Below are 13,377 nucleotides of genomic sequence, written 5' to 3'. Positions count from 1 at the left end.
TAGCCTAAAGTGAATACAATGGTTTTAGCCTGACATCGGCATCACGAAGGATTCGCTTATCTGATGAGAGGATGAAAGCATGCGATGAACGAACGAACCGGAGGCTTCCGGATGGTGGAAAATCGTCCTAGGGCTTGTACTTGGTTGGAGGAATGAAGGATATCTCGAATGGGGGCTGAAAAACTGATTATATCAAAGTTAGGGTTATTTTTCCCGTAAGGAGGATCTTAGCGCGTCGCTAACATCCCAGAGGTGTGATTTTCGCGTCGCGCTAAAGACTCAAAATTCTGATGATCTTAGAGATACGCTGACATCACCATCAGGACCCTTTAGCACCGCGCTAAAGGCGTCTGACAGAATTTTCTTTATTTTCTTCATTTATTTTGCATAGGAAAGCGTATCAATCGTCATGAGTCTTCTACATCTTCGTTCCAACCCCGTAATTCATCCCGATAATCGTCCTAAACATCAAGTATCCTGAAGCACATAAACACGCTTGAAGTACCAAAGTTCATATAATATTTAAACTAAAAGTAAACAAAAACTATAATAATATACACGACTTTTGCCCGACTATCATGTTTCTAAACAGCTTTTGTCATGTATGCCTAGTATTAGTTGGTCCGTACTCATGTTTGGGAGTCTGTACACAATAAGTTTTCGTGTCGTGTATACATATTTCGTATTCGTGTCTTATCATGTACGGGTATATACACACGATATGCTAGCTCTAATCTTTGTCAACGAATTTCTTATGTCTACCATTAGTTTATAAACAATACTAGCAAAATCATATAATAAACAACACTAGCTAATGGAGTTAGTCGGTTGTGATTCTTTCGATCAGCTCTTGGGAGTGGCGGAGACAATGCATTCTCGTTTGTGAAGACAAACGTTAAAGGTGATTGTTTATTCTTGTTTTTGGTTCATATGGATGCAAAGGATCGTTAAGATTTTCAATACCCAGACTCTCTCTACCGAGTTCAAGATTGTAGAAATTAGAAGGTGTTTGTTAATTGGGTGGTTAAAACTACGATCCGGGCACAAGGAAATCAATTGGTTGGTATGGGTTAACTAACTTCCTGCTGTTTTGTTTCGCGGCTTGAGTGGCTAGTACCGGCTTGATATTTACATGTAAACAATAATTTCTTGACGTTTGTGTGGTCTGCCAAGAATGTAAATTCTACATCTTCAATTCTGGATTTCAATGTGTTGGATATGGAATCATTTTTGCTTACAACATGGGGATATGAGATCCGGAAATGTAATGTAGTACTATATAAATATATATGTATTTATCTATAAGATATGGATATATATATATATATTGTAGTACGTATAACCTCATTTAAATTTAGATCAATTAGTGCTCGTGTCTTCATACACATGTTTGCCTGCTTATGATCATTAATTCCGGACAAATTTTCAATCACAAAATTTGTCACAAACTTTTCGGGAAAAAATGGTTATGTGGCAAAATCTTTTCGGACAAAACTGTAAGGGTTGAAGTCTCATGTAAATAAAGTATTGTAAATTTAGGAGTAGTTAAAAGATATGTGAGCTTCCTGTTCAAAAAGTGCTTAAAAAACACAGGATAAATGCATAATGGCTATTGACTTAAAAATAATAAGCCAGTCTCATTGATTTATGTGCGACAAGTTTAAGTCATTTTGTTTATATTTATAAAGTTTTATATCAACCTCACTACTTTTAAATATCGACATTTTGTTCATATTCGCTTCCATTTTACATATCTTAGTTTGTTACGAAGCTGGCAACAAAGAGAATCAAACCAAAAAAAAAACCACTAGCTATATAAATCAATTATTTGCATCCAAAATTAATTAATTAAAATCTACTAATTTTGTGTTTGCTTTCTAGTATTATTATGCCAAGTGATGACGATATTAGCTATCACGTCACTCATAATTTATCCATTCATTTTTTAAATTGTTAAACGTTTTCTTTAACAATAATGTACTTTTTATTATATATATATTTTTTAATTTCTGGACCACAAGCAAGTAATGAAAACAAAACAAAAGGAGGATTGTCATTATCGTAAGCAACTAAGTATGAATCTTTCGTTGCTTCGTGTTAAGGAATCAAACAAATTAACCACTGAGAAAAACCTATATGGAAACCTCAAAAACTGAAGTCAATCATGTTTGAACCGCCCTAAAAACATAACATATTGGATTTTTTAAATAATTTGTATTGTAACCTAGTTTTTATCATTATACGAAAAGGATACTAGCTTTTATTACATTACTAAGAGAAAATAACTAGTAGCTTTTAATCATATAATAATCATAACTATATATAATTAAAAACGCTCCAAACTCTCACGTCACACCCCCTTTTCCTGCTGTCACCGCATGCCCCCATTTGAAAATAAAGCCCCCTAAAAGTGAAAATTTGTGTGTGGCGGGTCAGGTACGAGTTTGGTGTAGGTATGGTTATCTTAAACGGGTAGAATAAAAACAGTCTAAACCCCTAATCTATAGGTCTTTTGTTTCATCTTAAAACATAACCACCCTGAATCTATTTGTTAAGTGATGGCTCCTTCAATTGCTATTAAGATGTCGTATGTTTTACAAGGTGAAAAGGGGATGTTGGCAATTTCTAATCAAAGCCTTGGTGTGCAAGGCAAGTAACTTGGCGAGCAAGGCACAAGTTGCATATGGATCATAATACTTCCTAATACATGTTGGTTTAGGTTGTTAGGTTTATTTTAATTAATTTACCTATTGTTTAGGAATCCTAGTTAGACTCAAACATGTCTAGGTTTGATCTATATAAACCGTGTAGGGTTTCATTATTGTAATTAAGTTTTGAGTGAGTTTCTTAATACAATAATCGTTTTGGGTGTTTGCCAATATTTCGTGTTTCCAATTCAGCTCTTGAATTGGTATCAGAGCACGATCAAGAGACGAGCTACGATCCCATGATCTGAAGATTGGAGTCTACGACCAAGAGACTTCCAAAGAGATTGTGCTTCAATAATTAAATCAAGAAAAAGTCAAACAAGATAGTTTTGTCTTTTGTGGATTTAATTTAAATCACGAGGGAAGAAGCTGCTATATTATTACCGATCGAGTCTATGCTCAGGGACTACGACCAGTCGTGATTCAAAGGGCTGGATCAAGGCTCTTCTTCACGAAAATCAGTTTCGATTTTCTATAATAGACGAAAACCAAGGATGAGCGATCAAGCGGCCAAAGAATCGAGCACGAGCTCGAGCTCGTTTCAACGTCCTATGCTTACCGCAACAAATTACACTATTTGGGCTATGCGTATGAAGGTAATTTTTAACGTTCATGGCGTTTGGGGTGCAATCGAACCCGGCACAACCGACGCGAAGCAGAACAATATCGTAACCGCGGTTTTGTTTCAATCAATTCCCGAAGATCAAATCTTGCAAATTGGTGATTTGAACACGCCTAAGGAGATGTGGGGAGCAATTAAGTCGCAACATCTCTGAGCCGATCGGGTAAAAGAAGCGAGACTTCAAACGTTGATTGAAGAGTTTGATGTTATGAGGATGAAGGATTCGGATACAATCGACAGCTATGCCGCGAAGATAACGGGGATAAAGTCAAAAGCATCCACGCTTGGAGAACCGTATGAAGAAAAGAGACCCGTCAAGAAATTTCTCACGAGCTTGCCAAGACGTTTTATCCACATGGTTGCTTCGCTCGAACAAATCTTAGATCTCAAAACCGTAAGTTTCGAGGAAGTTGTGGGACGTTTAAAGGTCTACGAAGAGAGAACGAGGGACGAGGATCAACCCGACAATCGTGGTAAGTTGATGTTTCATAAATCTGATTCTTATTCTAACCGAAATAGCTCTCGTGATCAAGCAAATAGAGGTCGTGGACGAGGGGCTTCCTCGTCCCGGGGGCGTGGTCGAGGCCGTGATACTGGGCAAGACCGAAACCGGGAACCAACCAAAACCCGGAATGATCAAAACGAGAGGGGAAAACGAGACCTTTCGAAAATCAAATGCTACCGTTGTGAGGAGTTCGGACACTTTGTTTCTAAGTGTCCGGTATAGTTGAAAAAAGAAGCAAACATGGCAATAACAAACAAGGACGAACCAAAAGTAGACGGTGTGTTTTTTATGATGAATTGCATTCAAGAGACCGTCCACCTCAATGAAGAAAAAGTGTTTCCGAACAAACTCAAAGCCGATTCGCTTGAAAAAGATGTTTGGTACCTAGATAACGGCGCGAGTAACCATATGACTGGGAACCGAGTTTATTTCGCCAAGCTCAACGATCGTATTACTGGTCGGGTTAAACTTGGGGACGGATCGTGTGTCGTAATAAAAGGCAAAGGATCCATCCTATTCGAAGGCAAAACCGGAGAACAAAAACTCTTGACCGACATCTATTATATCCCGGACTTACAAAATAATATTATTAGTCTCGGGCAAGCAACCGAGTCCGGTTGTGATGTTCGGATGAGGGCCGACTATTTAACAATGCATGATAAACACGGGGTGTTGTTAATGAAAGTCACTAGAAACAAAAGTCGGCTCTACAAGATTAAACTAAAATGTGGGAAGCCCGGTTTGTCTGCAATCAAAAATAAACGAAGACTCGTGGTTATGGCATGCAAGACTCGGTCACCTCAATTTCCAAATGATGAGGACGATGACGGGAGTGGTTACGGGCGTCCCTAAAATTCATCAAGAAAATAAATGGTGTGAATCATGCATGGTGGGAAAACAAACAAGAAAACCGTTCCCGAACAAAACATCTTATCGAGCATCCCGAGTACTCGAGCTCGTCCGTGGAGATCTATCTGGACCGATTACTCCACCGAATTTAACGGGTAATAAATATGTTTTAGTTGTAATTGATGATTTTTCTCGTTTTATGTGGTCAGTTTTGTTGAAAGAAAAAAACGGAGCCTCCGAGATGCTTAAACGATTCAAGGCGTCGGTCGAAAAAGAAACCGAGTGCTTGATTAAAACTCTACGAACCGATAGGGGCGGAGAGTTCACTTCACATGAACTAAATCGGTTCATTGAAGATGAAGGCGTGGTGAGACATTTAACCGCACCATACACGCCACAACAAAACGGTGTGGTTGAGAGGCGAAACCGAACTCTCATGGAGATAACCCGAAGCATCTTGAAGGCAATGAAAGTTCCAAATTATTTATGGGGTGAGGCGGTTCGACACGCGACGTATTTGATCAACCGCTCTCCTACGTGAACCTTGGTAGGAAAAACCCCATACCATATGTTCAAGAAAATGAAACCGAACCTCGAACATCTTCGCGTATTCGGGTGTGTTGCTTATGCTAAAATTGAAGCTCACCACTTGAAAAAATTAGACGATCGATCGAGGTGTCTCGTTCACCTCGGACCGATTCGGGTAGCAAGGCATATAGGTTATACGATCCACGAAACAGGAAAATTGTCGTGAGTCGAGACGTTAATTTTAATGAAAAACAAGGGTGGAATTGGGATAAAATAGATGAAACCGATAATAACGGAGAACCGGGTATGTTTATTATGATGTGGGGTAATATCGTTGATACTGGAACAGGCCGATCATGCTCAACCCAGCGGAATCCGGATCTGCAATTTCTAACAGCAGCAGTATCGGCCAATCAGCAGCAAATAGCGACCATTCTGGTCCAAACAACAACAACATCGACGAATTTGTCTCAAACAGCAGTAACAACGACGCTTCTGTCGCTAACAGCAGCAGCAATGAATATGTCGCTAATAGCAACAGCAGCAACGAAACTGTCGCTAGCAGCAGTAGCCCCGTCGCAAACAGCAGTAATGTAGCCGTGAATGATGTTGTGCAAACCCCGGTTAGACGTTCCACTCGCCCTTCGGTCCTACCCGTAAAATATGGTGACTATGAGTTAAATTCCAACGAATTTATTGAAGAATTGCTACTATTAACGAATGATGAACCAAGCAATTTTAACGAAGCGAAATCGAAACCCGAGTTGATGAAAGCGATGCGGGCCGAGATCGAGTCAATCGAGAAAAATAAAACGTGGAGTTTAACGGAGTTACCAAAAGGCGTTAAACCAATTGGTTTAAAATGGGTATTCAAAGTAAAACGAAATCCCGACGAGTCGGTAAATAAGCACAAGACGCGACTTGTGGCAAAAGGATACGTGCAACAACACGGGATTGACTATGATGAAGTGTTCGCCCCGGTAGCACGAATCGAGACAATACGGTTCTTAATCGCTCTTGCAGCCAATGACGGTGGGAAATCCACCACTTAGACGTGAAGACGGCGTTTCTACATGGTGACTTAAAAGAAACCGTTTATGTTTACCAACTGGAGGGGTTCGAGAAACCGAAAGAAACGCATAAGGTGTACAAGTTATCGAAAGCCTTATACGGTCTAAAACAAGCCCCAAGAGCTTGGAATGTTAAACTCGATGGAATATTGAGGATGATGAATTTCCATCGGTGTATGAAAGAACAAGCCGTTTATCGGAAAATATCCGGTAATTTTATTTTAATTGTCGCGGTTTATGTTGACGATTTATTTGTAACAGGTTCTTGCTTGAATATGATAAACGGGTTCAAGAAGAATATGGCATCAAAGTTCGATATGTCCGATTTAGGAAAACTTTCCTATTACCTCGGAATCGAAGTCTCGCAATGCAAAGATGGGATCAAAATTAAACAAGAGTCGTATGCTCGAAAGAATTTAAAAGAAGCGGGTATGGAAAATTGTAACCCGGCTTATGTACCCATGGATCCCAATTTGAAGCTGTCAAATGCCAAAGACGAGATAGATGTTGAAGCCACCGGATACCGAAAGATAGTCGGATGCCTTCGGTATTTGCTACAAACCCGACCCGACCTCACTTACTCTATCGGGATTGTTAGTCGATACATGCAGCAACCGAAAGAGTCACACGAAAATGCTATAAAACATATACTTCGATACGTCAAAACGACACCGAGTTATGGTATCAAGTATAACCGAGGAGAAAGAACCATGTTAATCGGGTTCAGTGACAGTAGTCACAATATTGATGAAGATGATGGAAGGAGCACTACGGGCCATATATTTTACTATGGATCTTCACCGATCTCTTGGTGTTCTCAAAAGCAAGGTACCTGAATAATACTAAACAACTCGAAGGATTTTGCTAATTCCTTCACAACTTCTAAATATTTGATCATTTTCTCACCTTTCACGGCATAAGAACCGTTAAAGTGGTTAGTTATAAGTAAAGAATCCATATAAACTTGAAGATACCTGATCCTCATGCTTTTTTCTAAAAGTAAACCTGCGACGAGTGCTTCGTACTCTGCCTCATTGTTGGTGGCTTGAAATGCGCATGCAATGGACTGGGGTATTATGTCCCCTTGTGGCGATTTCAGTAGTATGCCCAATCTCGTTCCTTTTACGTTGGATGCTCCATCTGTGAAGAGGATCCAAGGATCCTTGGCTTCTTCTAGTTGTAGGACTTCTAAATCAGCCTCCTTTTGCATGTCACTGCTGAAATCAGCCACAAAGTCTGCTAATGCCTGCGATTTGATAGTTGTTCTAGGCTCATACTGAATGTCATATGCACTCAGCTTCACAGCCCACTTGGCCATCCTTCCTGACAATTCCGGTTTTCTAAGCACATTCTTAACAGGATAATTAGTTCTCAAAATAATAGTATGAGTCTCAAAATAGTGTCTTAATTTAGTGGAAGCCATAATCAAAGCAATGATTAATTTTTCAAGGTGAGAATACCTGGCTTCTGCATCTAATAGACTTTTACTTACATAATATACCGGGTGTTGTTCACCTTCATGATCCTTGACGAGGACGGCACTTATTGCATTACCTGAAACTGCTAGATACAGATATAAGGATTCTCCATCCACAGGCTTCATTAGAGCTGGAGCTGAGGATAAGTAATCCTTTAAGGCTTTGAGCGCAGCCTCATGCTTTTCTGTCCATTCAAACTTCTTATTCTTTCTAAGAATGTCGTAGAAGTCTTTGCATTTCTTGGAGGATCTTGAGATGAATCTGTTGAGAGCGGCTATTCTTCCCGTGAGCCTTTGGACATCCTTGGCATTTGCAAGCGACTTTAGGTTGATGATGGATTCAATTTGCTCAGGGCTTGCTTCAATTCCTCTTTTAGTCACCATATATCCCAAAAACTTTCCAGCCTTAACACCAAAGTGGCATTTTGACGGATTCAGTTTCATATTGTACTGGTCAAGGATATTGAAAGCTTCTTCGAGATCCCTGAGGTGATCCTCTGCCTTCTTTGATTTCACCACCATGTCATCTATATAGACTTCCATGGTTTTGCCTAACTGATCCTTGAACATCATGTTGACCAGTCTTTGATATGTTGCCCCTGCATTTCTTAGTCCAAATGGCATAGCAATATAACAATATATTCCGGTAGGAGTCATGAATGCGGTATCCTCTTGATCAGATGGTTCCATCTGAATTTGTTGAAATCCAGAGGAAGCATCCATAAAGGTAAGAATTTCATGTCCTGCCGTTGCATCCACCATGGAGTCTATATGTGGTAACGGGAAAGGATCCTTGGGACATGCCTTGTTTAAATCTATAAAATCAACGCATACCCTCCACTTTCCATTCTTTTTTGAAACTACAACCACATTAGCTAACCATCGAGGATACTTAACCTCTCTGATCATACCGGCCTTAAGAAGTTTTTCAACTTCTTCTTGTATGATCGTGTTCCTCTCAAAAGCGAATTTCCTTCGCTTCTGATGGACGGGTTTAATAGAATGATCAAGGCCCAATTTATGAGTAACTACCTCCTTAGAAATACCTGTCATGTCTGAATGTCTGAAGGCAAACGTGGATTTTCGTCGTTTTAGGAAGGATATTATATCTTCCTCGATCTCGTCAGGAAAACAGGATCCTAGGAACACCTTCATGTCTGGATCTTCAGGATCTAAAGATACTTCTTTTAGGTCCTGCTCTCGAGCTTCCAGTACATTCCTAGGATTTTGCTGTAATTTCTATGCTATCATCTGTTTAGCTGTCGGCTTCAAGGATGAAGAGTAATAATTCTTGCCCTCCACTTGGTCACCATCTATCCTTACTACTCCCCAAGGAGTTGGTAGTTTGATGCATTGGTGGTAGGTTGAGGCCACCGCCTTCATCCCATGGATCCATGGCCTACCTAAAATAACATTGCAACAAGAAAGGTTATCAATTACACATATTATATGAATTTAACCCTTCAATATAAATTGGAAGGTTAATGTCCCCCAATGTCTTCTTGGTTTCTCCGCTGAAACCGACTAGCACTGATGTTCTAGGGACGATCTCGGAATCTGGAATGTTCATCTTCTTAAGGACATCATGCTGGATGATGTTGACCGAGCTTCCACCGTCCACTAAGATCCTGCGTACATAGTGGTTAGCAATAAATAAAGTAATAATTAAACCATCATGGTGAGGGTCCTGGATGTATAGTTTGTCTTCCTCATCGAAGAAGATCCTTTTGTCTATCGTTAAAGTGGTGGATACTATTGGTCGGTCTCCGTTGTCCAACTTGATCTCTTTGGCGAGCCTTTTTGCTGCTGAGAAGGAAGTTCCACATATGTCGGATCCTCCAGAGATGAAATTGACCATTCGTACATCCAGTTCATCCTGGTGAGGATCCTGGATGCTCGAATCGAAGAATATCCTTTCATCACTTATTCGAGTAGTGGGTATAAGCGGTCTTCTTTCATCATCCAACTCGAATTCTTCTGTGGGACAAGAAGTTTGAATCATGCCGTATTCTCTAGAGACGAAGTTAATCACGTGAGCGTCTGGTGGTGGTGGTGTTTCTTTTTGTGGAAGATCTTCAGGATCCTGGATCTTGGATTTCTTCCTTCCCAAGAGTTCTTTAAAGTGACCCTTACTCAGGAGGTATCCAATTTCCCTCCTTAAGCCAATGCACTCGTCTGTCATGTGACCAAAATCTTCGTGGAAAGCACACCACTTAGACTTGTCTTTGAAGGTGGTAGTCTTCTCGTTCTTTCGGGGCCACCTTGCTTTTTCCCCTAGATCCTTCATGGCACAAATTAAGCCATGGGTATCTACAGAGAAACAATACTCGGAAATGCAGGGATATTCTTCATCATCATCTCCTTCTTCGACTGCTCGTACGTTTTGATTGTTGAACTTGGTGTACGGCTTTGAGTTGTTGTTCCTGTATGAGGATCCTTTATTCTTGTCAGGGGATTCCTGTTTTGTTTGAGCCCCCAGACGATCCTGGATCCTCTTGTCGTCTTCCAATCGTATGAACTGGAGTGCCCTGTTTCTTACTTCATCTAGAGACCTGCAAGGAGTCATCACAAGATCATCATAAAATGGGGAGCCCCTCTGAAGTCCCATCTTGAATGCTTCAACAGCAGTAGCCATATCAAGATTAGGTATTTCTAGGGCTTCCCTACCAAACCTTGTAACAAAATCCCTTAAGGATTCATTATAAGGTTGGACAACTCTATATAAATCACTAGTTAACTTCTCAAATTTCCTACTACAAGAAAACTGGCTGTTGAACAAGTTAACTAAATGTGAAAAAGATGTAACAGAATAAGGAGGAAGACTTAGCAGCCATTTAAGTGCAGATCCTGTTAGTGTGGATCCAAAACCCTTGCATAGACAAGCTTCCTTGAGTATTTCAGGAATTTGATTGATCTCCATCCTTTCCCTATACTGAGCCACGTGTTCTTCCGGATCAGTGGTCCCATCATACACCTTCATGTTGGGGGTTTGAAAGCGTTTCGGGATCTCTGCATCGCATATCGGTGGAGAAAATATGGACAGCTTGTGGCTCCCTTCTGGTATTTCAGGAATTGGATGGACCACTCCTGGCACGCTGGATATCATATCTTTGAGCTTTTGAAGTTCCCTAGCCATAGCCTGATTGATACTTGTATTCTGCATAGAGCCAAGGTTAGTGTCTGAGGATATGTGATTATAGGCGTTACCTCTTGGTTGGTTGAACGTTGGCATCCCAGAAGTGTAGTTAAGATAAGAGGCATCTGCTACAGTAGCAGGTCCACCAGAGGCAATGGTCTGCATAGGGATGATGTCCCCTTCATGGACCTCTGAAGACCTTTGATGGTGAATTTCTGAGGATCCTTGATTCTGCTAGAAGGATCCTTAAGGTTGGGAGTTGAAGGATCCTTGAGGATCCAACCCAGAGGATCCTGGTTAAAGGATAGATGATCCTTGTTGAAACAGTGAGGATCCTTGATCCAGTGGACCCATGGACCCCTGTTGAAGGATAGATGATCCTGGCTGAAAGAACGAGGATCCTTGAGTTTGTTGACCCACGGACCCTGGTTGAAGGATGGATGATCCTTGCTGGAAGATCGAGGATCCTTGAGTATGCTGACCCACTGACCCTGGTTGAAGGATGAAGGATCCTTGAGCATGTTGAGCCACGGATCCTGGAGTAGTGAAATCCAGCACCCTAGGCATCAAGGGAGTCTGATCCTCCGCTGGCCTCTTTCTTTTCTTGAGATCTTCAATTTCACGTAGGATCCTCTGGTTGGTTTTGTTCTGCTGCTCCATGTATGCCTTAACCTGTGAAAACATTGCAGAAACATCATTGTTGTATTTGACCACCGAAGTGGCAGCAGTGGTTTTTGAGCTCTGGAAGACAGGAATTTGTGTCTTGTTTCCAGCCGCGGTGGTCCTTGGTGCTCCCGTAATTGGCGGAGGCAGTGGTGGCAAGGTCCTTGATGAGAGAGGAACCGTAGCCGGCATAGTTGATGAAGCAGAGGTTGATTGAGAGGCCATTGATAGTGATATGGGTATGAAAAGGTTGAAAATGATAGGAATTATCTGGATTATAGCACCAATTGCCCCATTGTGGGCGCCAAATTGTTTATGAATAAAATCTGTCAAGGATCACGTATCCAAATCTGTTAAGTGAGGTAAGGTGCTAACTCGGTAAAAGCAAGTGTATTATTGTAATATTGGTGAACACAAAGGTTTGATTACGAGGGAAAAAGCCCTTAACCAAGATAGTCTTACTTCGGTCAAAACTTATCAAGGTAATCTTTGGTAAAATAACTCCGGTCAAGGATTAGTAAGATAATCTTTGGTCGGATTACTTTAGTCAATGATCAACAAGATAACCTTTGGTCGATGAGTATATGATTATCGTGATCTCCGGCACAAAAAACCCCGGACGGTGAAAACTATCACCGTCGATTATATTGATGGTAAAAGGTATTACAATCGTTATGGAGTATATGATCGAGATTACAATAATAAGCTAGTGAGTAGAGAGAATGTTTGTTTCTGCTCTAGTGTGTGTGTATACAATGTGTTGGGTGTGTTTTCCTAGCTGATCATACCTTTATTTATACATAAAAGACAATAACTCAATGGAGTTATTAATATTAAAGACTATTAACTAATATTCCTAAAAATCCGCCATGTCTTCAATACAAACGTAACAACCACTTTGACCACGTGCTCCATTACTCAGGCTGCGAAAAAAGGGGGTAGACCAGGTCTTGGAGCCGTTATACTTGATAAATATCAGCCTTCATATAAGATATAATCGTTAACAGCACCGAATACCGAGGATCCATGATCCTGTCATAGCTCTGGAATTCTTAAGAAGGACAACTGATCCAGACACGTCAATATCTTCTTAACTGCAAGTTTATGGATTGACTGAGTCTTCTAACCGTTATACCTGCTAAATATAAGACTACACATGAGAACAACCATTAGTAAATAATAAGTACTGTAGATCCTTGATCCTGTCGGGATCTGAAACACACGCTAAGGATAACTGATCCAAAACATATGCCAGGATAACATATCCACAGTGTCAAATTTCTGTGCACTAACGGGGCCGATATTTTGACCAAAGCTCTCGCGCGAACTAAGTTAAAGGAGATGCGAGACCTGCTGAAATTGGAAGACCTACCCTATACGACTAAGAAATGGGGGGGTGAATGTTGGCAATTTCTAATCAAAGCCTTGGTGTGCAAGGCAAGTAACTTGGCGAGCAAGGCACAAGTTACATATGGATCCTAATACTTCCTAATACATGTTGGTTTAGGTTGTTAGGTTTATTTTAATTAATTTACCTATTGTTTAGGAATCCTAGTTAGACTCAAACATGTCTAGGTTTGATCTATATAAACCGTGTAGGGTTTCATTATTGTAATTAAGTTTTGAGAGAGTTTCTTAATACAATAATCGTTTTGGGTGTTTGCCAATATTTCGTGTTTCCAATTCAGCTCTTGAAGGGAAACACATCACCAGGAGAGATTAGGGTTTCAGCAATGGTAGTTGTGGTATAAAGCGGATAATAACGAATGTAAATAATTGTTCCATGTTTCTATAACAAATTTGTGATTTTTTTCTATTT

At 40.5% G+C, this 13,377-nt stretch overlaps 1 protein-coding gene across 1 annotated transcript; it reads left to right on the top strand.

The window, feature by feature from the left end:
- The first annotated feature begins 6,440 nt into the window (after positions 1–6,440).
- On the top strand, positions 6,441–7,118 carry LOC143627479 (secreted RxLR effector protein 161-like). Its single transcript, XM_077097287.1, has 2 exons — positions 6,441–6,492; positions 6,544–7,118. Exons 1-2 carry the CDS (start codon positions 6,441–6,443, stop codon positions 7,116–7,118), a joined length of 627 nt encoding a protein of 208 aa, XP_076953402.1.
- Positions 7,119–13,377: the final 6,259 nt, after the last annotated feature.

This window comes from Bidens hawaiensis, unplaced genomic scaffold (genome assembly GCF_021521415.1).
Source record: "Bidens hawaiensis isolate Kalapana, Puna unplaced genomic scaffold, B.hawaiensis_p1.1 tig00004685_1, whole genome shotgun sequence".
Lineage (NCBI taxonomy): Eukaryota > Viridiplantae > Streptophyta > Magnoliopsida > Asterales > Asteraceae > Bidens > Bidens hawaiensis.
Note: the sequence above shows the minus strand (reverse complement) of the source record. Positions and strands in the feature narration are given on the sequence as shown.

Coding starts and splice junctions, on each gene's coding strand:
- LOC143627479 (XM_077097287.1), top strand. CDS start 6,441: ATGAATTTCCATCGGTGTATGAAAGAACAAGCCGTTTATCGGAAAATA. Junction 6,493..6,543: donor CGTTTATCGGAAAATATCCG/GTAATTTTATTT, acceptor TATTTGTAACAG/GTTCTTGCTTGAATATGATA.